General features: G+C 34.6%; 1 protein-coding gene across 1 annotated transcript; it reads right to left on the reverse strand.

Moving 5' to 3' along the window:
- Nucleotides 1-297: 297 nt before the first annotated feature.
- EMB1211 (MORN (Membrane Occupation and Recognition Nexus) repeat-containing protein) lies at nt 298-6,309 on the reverse strand. Its single transcript, XM_039045681.2, has 11 exons — nt 5,563-6,309; nt 4,884-4,955; nt 3,933-4,022; nt 3,638-3,811; nt 3,248-3,338; nt 3,082-3,144; nt 2,949-3,015; nt 2,399-2,502; nt 2,201-2,327; nt 881-1,614; nt 298-803 (listed from the first exon to the last, which is right to left on the reverse strand). Exons 1-11 carry the CDS (start codon nt 6,198-6,200, stop codon nt 414-416), a joined length of 2,550 nt encoding a protein of 849 aa, XP_038901609.1. The 5' UTR covers nt 6,201-6,309; the 3' UTR covers nt 298-413.
- Nucleotides 6,310-11,430: the final 5,121 nt, after the last annotated feature.

Raw genomic sequence — 11,430 nt, forward strand, 5'->3', positions numbered from 1 at the left:
TTTGCCACGATATCATGTTCATATGTAAGAACTCTTTCTTGAAGTTATTTATCCTTGTTAAAGGTTTTTTTTTAATAACTTTCGAAACGTTTTAAAAATGTTTTTAGTGAAACAAAAAAAAAGTTTTGAAATAATTGAAAAGTTATTATAAAGTAGTCTTAAATGTTGAATCAAACCCCAATAAAATGGAAAGTTTTAAACTACAATATAAGGATCCTGATGTTAAAGACCAAGAAGGTTAAAAAAGAAGCAAGGCTCTTAAAGAATGGGCACATAAAAAGAAAGGGAAAAAGAATGTTTATCCTGAAACCCATTTCATGGCCATGTGATGGACATTTAAAGAAATACAATTGATACAAAGTAGCTCTTGCAAAATTGCTCTCTGAAATCAAGTGAATAGGTTTTACAAATGGTTATCTTTTGGTAGTACCTGCATATGATTCCAAATCATCTAATGGTCTGTGCCAAGACAATATGCTGTGTCTAATCCCCCCTGTTTCGTTGAACTGATCGTCACATGGTGTTAACTGGTTGGGATTTAATGAAACCAAATGATATGGACGAGATTCAGCTCTGGGACACAACAGCAATTTATTTTGAGTTAGGTGGATTCTGGATTTGTTCTGCCATTTGGATGGTACAATGGCCTTCAAGCTTCCCTTTGAGCTTGGCATCCTTGGAAAACAGACTGAATGGAATGATTCCGAGCAGCAGTCACAGCTAGTACACGAGGAAGGTGACACCTTCAACGTTGATCTACCCTTGGTCCAGGGCAAAATGGATTGAATCAGTCTGGACGGAACCTGAAAAACAAAGTTGAAGGAAAGAGGTCAGGATTGAAGAGATCATCCATAAAACAAACACAGGAAAATGAACTCACCCCTGAAACAGGAGTACTAGAAGCAAAATGCAGTGAAGCTGTAGAAAATGGTGAATCTCTTGGCTTGTTTGGCTTCTGATCCTTTGATGGGTCTTGATCAGCTGAAATAGAACCAAAACTGGACGGTGGAGCATCATCCACGTCCTCATCGTCGTCCTCATCTTCTTCTCCATCTTCCTCTTCAACTGATGCCTTTTTATCTAGGTTGATTGATGAAGTAACATCTTCATCAAGCAAACCCATCTCCACCTTCTTCTCTTCCTCTTTCTCTTTCCTTTCCAGTTCCTCTTCCATATCCTCAATGGCCTCTTCCAGACAAATTTCAGCTTCTATCAGTTCAAGTTCTTTTTCAATTAGCTCTTTCTTCATCTCACTATCTTTCTTTTTCTCTTCAGCCCATTTTTCAAAGTTTTCGAGTCTTGATTTCAATCCATTTTCCAGCCCAGATACAAGCCGCATCCAAAAGTTTTCCTTCTTTTGGATAACCCCTTTACCATAAAACTCATCAAAGCCAAGTGGTAAAAACTCAACCTTCCCTGGGTCGACATCCTCCCCTTCTTTCAAGGGTGGCTGCCAAAACAAACGAACTCCGTACTCCTCATCTTCAACATAATTTATTAATCGTCCTGTCGGTGTGTGTAGGATGAGAGGATCTTCAGTGTATACAAGCTTTGATGGATCTTCTGGATCAGGCTCTGGTTCCTTGTTGATGAGAATGAACTCAGGAGTATGATCTGCAGAGTAAATGTAGCTTAATGAACTAACATATTAGCAAATCTTTACAGAACAATTTTAGAAACAGAGAAATAATTCATATAATCAATATACATATAATTTTTTCACATAAACAATATTGTCTTTCACGTTCTGAGATAATTTTCAACCATTCAATTCTTTTACATGAAGAGGCATGAAGCTAACAATCAATATAGACCATTTCAAAATTCAGTTGCATGCTAAAAGGTAATTTCAGTTCTCCCATTTGTTAGTCATTAAAAATATTCAGTTTTTTCATATAGTTTTGATAATTGACTCAGGCAAGTAACTGTTGGCATTTGGACTTCTGAGGGTGTCATGTCACTAACATATTTAAGTGACGGCCCAAGGTATAAAATCCATCCCCCCCCCCCCCCCCCCCCCCCGCGACACAAAAGAGATTAGCTTATGAAAAAGAAAGCAAGAACCATGGTTATGTATGGACTTCTGCCTCATGCACTACCAGTTATAATAACGTTGGAAAATGCAAACTAATCATTGAAGGCTTCTCTTTAATGTCGGGGTGGGGAAGCTGGTGATCTTTAGCTATCTATCATGTCATACCTTGTGACCACCAGTATTCAAGTTCTGCAGGCATCGGTAATCTCAGCGGAGCTTTGTAAAAGGAATTTAACCACATTTCTCTTTCCTGATCTACCTCGTGCGCATATGTTTTCCAATAGTCAGGGACCTGGAGAACATATCCATATGCATCATTTAGTAGTTTCATAGTAATGCAGAATAAAAAATACAAGAACTTACTTCATAAAATTGATTGATGAATCCCGGAGCCATCCATGTATCTTCTTCCTCATAGAAATAGGGATGCTGAGGATCACTATATGGACCTCTCTCTTCTCTAACCACTGTGCAGATAAGGTAAAACCCAAGTCATTAATGAAAGAAACAGCATATAATAATAATGGCGTGAATATATCTCAATCCACCAACTGTTAAAAATGCCAAGTGTTTTCTGTCTACTTCTTAATGAGTTACATAATATTTGTGTTTGCAGGAATTTTCATGAATGCGACCCAAGTTTGAACCTACCCTAAACTATCTGAAGATAAAATGGCAGAGTTCATGGTGTTCTTGAGAAGATGTGACTTAACAAAACGAGAATAGAAAAACGGTTTGATTGATACGCCAAATTCTAACCCATAATGCAACTGCCTAGATAATGTGGTGTACCAAATCCCAACCAACAAAAATTATTTACGATAATGGTAAAAGTCTAAATTTCTAATCATGCTTTACATCCTTGAGAAAAAAAATGCCCCCTTTTAAGTACATAACAGTGTAAGTGGCATACTTCCATCAGGTTTGTTGACAAACATTCGGGCCTTTGCAGCAGCAACTTCTGCTAAGCCTGCATGAAGCTGGAAAACAATGGCATAAGAGAAATATCTTTCCGAGGTAGAAAATAAAAAACAGCAATACCATACCGCTGAGGTGTCCTCATCACATCCAGTAGGATCCTCCAACAGCTCCCCAAAATAGAACCTCCCCTGCTCACTCAGATTATGCAGTCAAATTCATTTACTATATAATACTGATGTCCGATAATGAAAATAATTCTTCAGTTTAGAATCCAAAATGGGCTTAACTTACCCATATTGTGCGCTCATTAATTTCATATACTCCACATCCATGCATCCTGCCATGCTTCCATTCACCAGCATAGCGGTACCGACCTTTCTCCCTAGCATTTGACAAATCACATGATAAAAAGTAAATCTCATCTTTTTTATCCACAAAAAAAAAAAAAAGGATCTATTTATAAATTTGTGTCCATCTTATGGCTTAGTGTTGATTGTATGACATGGGTATTTACAGAATAGCATTCTAAAAGTAAGAATGCATATGACCCACCAGGTAATTAAAACCATACTAAATACAAGGGTTATAGTAGAAAGGAAAAAGGGAAACTAAATTACATTGGTGATATTTGGTTCAAATCATGCAGTTTAAGTTCAAATGATGAATGGACTAAGAACTTACGGTTTCTCTCCAAAATGTTTGATCCATTCATCTCTCTCATAAAAAGGAATCTCATAATTTCCTCCAGCCAGACGGATGCTATCTTCAATGTCCATTTCCAGCCACTTTTTGTCTTCTGGTGTCATATAATCTCTAGAGATTATTTTCCCTTCAGCACGCATTTTTTCTTCAAGCCTAGAAATTGTGCAGAGTATAATTTGGTTTTACATATTTCAAAGAGATTCTGCTTCCTATCCATCTGTCTGTGACAAGTTTAATACATCTAATAAATGAAAATCAAAATTAAGAAACTTACTTGGAACCAGGAACAGGTTCTATGTCGGGAATATCAACCTCAACCACCCCATGACCCTCCATATTGTTCTGCAGCCATTCACCTTCATACCTACAAAGATAGAGATGCTTCAAGTATAAGTTAATAAACAATAAGTCTAAAGTATGTTTCAGCTTGGACCAACAAAAAAATAAAACTATAGCAATTAGGATCATTCAGGTACTAATAACTTTTACAGAAACAAATTTCTTAACACTAAGCAAATAATTATGAGATAAATATATACACAAACATATATGAGAAGAACCATCGTTTTGAGATGCTCGAAAAATCTCAGCTTTAAAAGAAAAATGTTTATACACCAAATTTGAGGATTTTTGTCAATCTAGAGCCTTGTTGATAAAGACGAAAAGTTACAAAAAGGGAATGCTTGACGAGGAATATCAATTGGAAGTAACAAAAATAGAATAAGGGGTTAAACTAATATCTTCAAAGGCTGATACAACCACTCAAGAATGACCCTGATTTCCTTCAGAAAGGTACATGATGGAATTGATAATGTCTATGACACTATTGGATAGAGGCTACAGCTGGATAATGGATTTTAGGAAAAGAAAAATTATGAAAACCAACATTCGATACAAAGATGAAAGAAGAACAAAAGCAGATCATTCAGTTAAAACTAAATAGTGCTCTTCAACATCTTTTCTTTTGGTATTTTGTATTTTATCAGAGACTTATAACTTCACGGTAGAAAACTACCCTCTCTTCCAGCAGCAGATCTGATTAAATTGTGAGCATCAACGATCATTTCAATTGAACACAAAAATCATAAAACTTTGAAATTATGAACATCATCAAATTCTCCATAACGTGACATTTATGATATCTTTAACCAATAAATTCAATAACAAGATACTAAAGATTTTAGGTATGATACTGCATAAGAGATATGATGAAGTACAGACCGACCTGACCAGCCCCTGTTCAGCAACGTAAACACCCTTCCCATGAGCCAAATCATCCCAAACAGTGCCTTCATACCTTGATCATCCAAAAACAGAAACTTAAGCAATGGCTATTCAAACATATCAGAGCACAAGAAACAGAGTGTCAATCATGTTGAGTATCACATTAGAAAAATCAAAGGTCCTCACAAACTCTGTAAGAAAGATGGCCTACTCCTATCATTGCCAGATGAAACCCCAAGTTACATAATAAATTAGAAATCATTTGCAAGGAAGAAGCATCGTTGGGAGGTTCAGCTCTACAAGAAGGAACAAAAACTTATGAACTTCCAACCGTTAATAGATTCTTCTGTGAAATACTTGACTCCTTTAAGAGCTAGGCTAACATAAAACAACTCATGTGAGGTAGACTTCGAATGACCCCAACATAATAGCCGAATGTGATAGACCCAAAAAAGGAGAAATGAATGGAGCAGCAATGTGGAGGGCAGTGTTGCACCACTGGTGGTATGTAAATTGAAAAGGTATATCAAATTTGAATGTTATTAGAGCCACGCATTTCGAATATATATCTAACTGTTATCAGGAGCCGGCCAACATTCAATCATTTCAAACAAAGGGAAACTGTTCCAAGCAAAATTCTGAACATAAAATGGAAAATTCAGGGGAAATAGAAAATATACGAGCTTCCATCAGGAAAAATGTAGCTGACCCATCTGAGGAACTCCTCAATCCTATCCAATTCTTCAATCACTGCTTTTGGATTTGATATATCGAAATGGTTATCTGGAATTGCAGGGAATGGTCTCCGGTAAGGGACATAGAATGGTGCAATTGGAGGATCTTTCCCAGCCTTAACCTCATTCCTAACAATCTCCCAATCCTCCTCGTCCGCCCAAATTGGGTCCCAACCAGGCTTCGCCATTTCCACTGGAGCATCCATCCAAAGCTCCTGCAAGTCCTCCTCTCTCCAATTTTCAGGGTCCTCAGGAAAATCAAAAAGGTCTTCATGATACACATAGTCCTCATCCTCTTCTTCTTGGTACTTCTTCATTCGCTTGCTGTCGAGGACTTGACTAAACCGCCGAATGTTCACTTCCGGAGTGTTCTCCGACTCCGGCGGCTCCTCTCCCGGCCGAGTATAAACAAGTGGCTCTTCCACTTCCTCGTCGGAGTAGGAAGAATTGTCGGAGTCATACTCGGATTCTGAACTATCTGAAGAACTGTGGGCATCAGGGTTTTGCTCATTTTGCTTGTTTTCTCCTTCTCCTTCTACTTCCTGCTGAGAGGCAATGGGTTCAATTGAGTCATCGTCCGCCATTGTTAAGGAAACGAAAGAGGTAGAGAAGAGAAATTGGAGGAAGAAGATAAGGTGGGAAATGGGGAATTGAGAAGAACTGCGCTTATTACAAAGTTGAACAGTAGCGACTGGAGTGAGTCTACGGAGAGACCGCTTTTCTGCAATTATGGGCTGGGCTTCACTCAACATACCAATGTTTATGGGCTGGGCTTTTCTCAATTTAGAATTGGAAATTTACGGCTATAAACTTACTTGGTAAGTCTTGTTTTTAAATGAGTCATCGGACCAGTCATAATTGGATCATGTTAGTTTGCAGGAAAATTAGAGCATATGGTAAAATTTAGGATTTCGTTCTAAAAAATGGTAAAATCGATCAATGGCAATTCACGTGACCACATGACCATAAATTTTCAAATCTTTAATTCCTTGTCTATAAATATATGGTAAGTATAGAATCATAAACAAGGTCGAGTTCGGTATACAAGATAATTGTTGATTTTCCTCGAACAACTACACTCCTAATTTTCAATTAACGTAATTTGCATATTTTATTATTAATTTAGATTTTATTTAACCACTTTTCAAATTAATCTCAATTTAATTAAATATCCAGATTTTTCTATCAAATTTATATTTTAAATTTTCATATATTATTAGATTTCATTTTATCTAATCAAATTTCAAATTTATTCACATCTTTGATTTGTTTTTCATTACTTTATACATATTCAATTGATTCAAATCTTTGAATTATTTTTCATAATTTATACATATTCTTAACAAATTAGCTGTATATTTCTCATATTTTTTAAGGTTTAAACTCTTTTATATTATTTTAACGATTTGAAAAAGAAATATCTATCACTATTGTAAACAAAAAAAATGTAAAAATAATAATAATAATAATAATCATTACTTTTGTTACTCACACAAATTATTTATTGATTTAGGTTTTATTGTGCTTTTTTCACAAGCTAAATTTTTTGCTATGGCTTTACAACAAATTAGATTTCTCTTTTCCTCTTTTTCTCTTTCCATCAATCTATCGAATTTCCTCTTTTCCTTTTCATTTGTTCTTGTATGACAATTCAATCTTCTTTTGTTTCATTATTATAATCAACTTTCTTTGTTTTTCGATTAAAGAAGATGAAATCTCATTCATTCGAGAAAATCAAAGTTAGACACTGCAATATATCGGGACTTTCGTGGTTGCGGGGAACACCAAGAATTAGAATTATGATTTTTAGGTGGTGGTTGACTATTTTCTAATGTACCTGATCCACTATATATTTGAATAATAATTTAGCAAAAATAGAACTTTCTCTTGAATCTTTTGAGCACATTATTATCAAATTTGGTTTATCCAACTCTTTTTCAATTGGTAGATTTAGTTTTATTTATACTTTTTTTTTCAAGTATTTCCAATCTTTCCTCAATGGACTCTAAAAATTAAACAATATACATTTACAAATGCGGTGCAATCATAACATGAAGTTATGAGATTAACTAATCTACATTTGCAATCACATTTCCGAATTAAAATTGGAGATTCTCACTCATTTTTCTCCAGCAATATCTATTTGAATATGTTATCAGATTATGTTTTATCTTTTAATTATTATTATTATTTGTTTATGTTTTTGTTATTATATTAATTTGTTAGGTATATTATTACTATTTGTATAGTTTATACTTTCTAAAATGTAATATAATGATATAACAATATATCATAGTATATAAAATATATTTAAATACTTATTTATTATTTTGATAAGATTTGTTTTATATTGTTTTATTTAAAAAAAAAATAACCCTTATTTTAAAGGTTTGAATATATTTATAATTTTTGGGAAAAAATCTAAGCACTCTCCTCCCTACCTATATATATAATATATATATATTAAAAAACTCTAATTCTACTTTACCTCCCTCTTATCCCATCATTTTCTTTCTCTCTTTCCTATTTTCCATCTGCAACAAGCTTGTAACCATAACATCTCCACAACATCTCCTTTAAAATCTATGCTAGCACGCCTTCCTTACTACCATCGTGAAGGATCTTGTGAAGGGTGCGTAGTGGAAGCAGATTATCCTAATTCTAAAAAATTTACAGAACACAAATTTACAGAGAAACATAACAGATCATGCATTTAATTAAACAACATATAACATGCTTGAGAAACCAATAAGAGAAAAAGGGAATAAGAAAGTGTAACTAACAGATCATGCATTTAATTAAACAAAACATACAACTCCCTCAAAGAGTGTGCTCTGACTATTTTGGTGAAGGAAAGGATTGAGAGAGGAGAACAGAGGAAGAGAGTGTAACTAACCCACATACACGATTCGGAGAGAAAAAAAGGAGGTAGATACAACTCCCTCCCAAATAACATTAATTAATTAAATTAAACTTATTTATTTATTTAATAAATTATTTAATACATCTTCATATGATGTAAATTATTTAATATATATTCATATGATAACTATCTTATCATATAATATATATTAAACTATATGTCATATCAAATATAACATACATTTATCTTCTTATCATATAATATATATTAAACTATATGTCATATCAAATATAACATATATTTATCTTTCCAACGACTTTTAATATAAATCATATTTATATTGATTTTAACCATATGAATCCAATTCATATAATTAATATTTGAATCACATTCAAATATTTATTTCTTCTCATAAATACTTAATATTATAATGTATCAAATACATTATAGTAATTATATCATATATAATTAAATCAAATTAATTATATTACATAATTCTCTTAATTAATTTGAACCATTCAAATTAATTCAAAAACTGATTCTCATTAAAAAAAAAAAAAAACTTTGAGCTACCGAGGGGACTTCATGGACATGTAGTTTGACGCTTCAATAGTACATGAATAATTAATTAAATTCTTTAATTTAAATTATTCACCATCTGTTAGCTAACGGGCACTCCACTAAAGACCGTTAGCTGCACTCTTCGCACCACAGATATTTTTCTGTATCCATTGGATATAACCAATCAACAGTACGATGACCCTTCACAAATTGCTCGTAACTACAGCTAGGCCAAAATTACCATTTTGCCTCTATAGTTACTTCTAAAGTACCACTGATCCCTCTAATGAACAATAAATCATAAACCCCTATTGGGCCAGGAGAGGGTGTGGTGCCACATTTTTCAAGTCCCTGAATCCGGACTTAGGGGAGCAATTTATCTACTTACCCGACATTGAGGAAGGAGTGAATTTCTTCTTGTGTAGTTGTGTTCCTAGTTCCTCAATCAGACGAATCCCCAAAATGGTGGGCTTGTTGAGTCGGCGATTTGGCCACTCTCCCCCATACAAATCAAAGGATCGCCCTCATAAGCACAACTCACTCAATATTCAAGTCATGTTACCTATGGTCATCCTGGTGAAATGTAAGTCTTTATATGAACGACGTTGTATAATGAGACTAAACATCTCGTGGTCCGGTCTTAATATCCACACTCACATGTCTCCATATGAATGATCATGATCATATCATTTACAACACTTTGCAACAATTGTAACATATACAAAACGGGTCATACTCGTAGTGTCACTAGGATAAAGTGTCCAGCCTTATCCATCTACTACAGACCATTTAGATTATCACTTAAACATGATTCACCCGTATATCTCTACTGAAAGAAATCCGACATGAAGATTTTCATGAGCAGCGGAATGATCGTTCCAAATTTCATTCGTATATGAACAAACACAATTACAGTCAAGAAACGAAAACTAACTGGTCATGCAACATATGAAATTAAGGTATGCTTTACAAAGATCAAGGGACAGAATACACATACCTTTGAAGACTCATCTTCAAACACCCTCAATCACGAACGCTCGAACAATCAGCAAAATAACAATCACGAATGTTCGAACACTACGACTGCAACACAACACGATCATAGTGACCACGAACACGGTGATCTCAAAGATCACGAACACAATGAACGGCCTCCAAACAAACCTCGAATGATATCGAGTTTTGTACGACACCATTACAATGGCTAGCTTGTTATTCTTGGTGTGAGAATCCAGAAGTGTGGGCTCTGTGTGGACTTGGTTAGAGGACGAGATCGGAGGAAGAACAATCATGTAAACAATTGAGCAAGTGGGAGATGACAAAGGCCTATCGTATAGACGATGCCCAATCATTTAACAAATGCTATGCAATCGTTTAGCAAAAGCTTCGTGATCGTTTAGCTAATGGCCAACTGAGTGAACTTTCGTATAGTGTCACTCCACGATCGTTTAGTCTCTCTTCAGCTATCGTTTAGTGAATCTAATCCACTTGATAGCCTTTCCGTGAGAACTCCTGAGAATAGAAACTCTCCAACAACTTTAGCAAATCTACTAAATTTAGGAAAACATTTTTCCTTTTATCTCACGGTTACCATGAAACTACCAATAACCTCCCACTCAATTGGTTATTAGAGAAAAAGAGATAATTATCAATAATTAATATATATAAATATATATGATAACCAACTTACCATATTATATTTATAACCTATAGTTTTAATATTTCATCTCATGAAACATATAAACCATAGGTCTTTTTCTATTTTATGATACTTAATGTAAATCTCATTTACATTAATCCTCCACTTGATGTATCTCATACATCACACCGATCATATCATATATAATCGAATTACCTCTTGTCAAATTGAATATTTCAAATCAACACCAAGAACTGATTCTCAACTTAAATCCATTGAGTTACCAAGGGGACCTTATGGACCTGTAGCTCGAAGCTCCAATGGTATGTGAATAACATATTAAACTCTTTAGTCACAGGATCTACCATTCGTTAACTACTAGGCACTCCACTAAAGACCGACAACTAAACTCTTCTTACTACAGATATATTATGTGTCCATATCAACCAATCAACAGTGCAATAACCTTTCACAGATTGCTCGTAAGTACAGAATAATCATTATGCCCCTATAGTTACATCCAACTCCTTAAGTATCACAGATCCCTTTAATGAACATAAGTCATAGTCCTACTATGACTAAGTCCTCTATTCCAAAGAGAAGCTGTAGCCACTATGTTCAAGCCCCGAAATCAACCCTTAAGGAAGCAATCTATCTACTTACCCCTGCTTTCGGAGAAGAAGTGAATTTCATTTTGTGTAATTGAGTTCCCAACTGTAGGAACTCTTAACGAAGAGTATCCATGAGTGCG

Source organism: Benincasa hispida, chromosome 10 (assembly GCF_027475165.1).
Source record: "Benincasa hispida cultivar pf3 chromosome 10, pf3_genome.v1.1, whole genome shotgun sequence".
NCBI classification, from domain to species: Eukaryota; Viridiplantae; Streptophyta; class Magnoliopsida; order Cucurbitales; family Cucurbitaceae; genus Benincasa; species Benincasa hispida.

Coding starts and splice junctions, on each gene's coding strand:
- EMB1211 (XM_039045681.2), bottom strand. CDS start 6,200: ATGGCGGACGATGACTCAATTGAACCCATTGCCTCTCAGCAGGAAGTA. Junction 3,145..3,247: donor TTAATGAGCGCACAATATGG/GTAAGTTAAGCC, acceptor CTGAGTGAGCAG/GGGAGGTTCTATTTTGGGGA. Junction 1,615..2,200: donor TGAATACTGGTGGTCACAAG/GTATGACATGAT, acceptor TTTACTCTGCAG/ATCATACTCCTGAGTTCATT.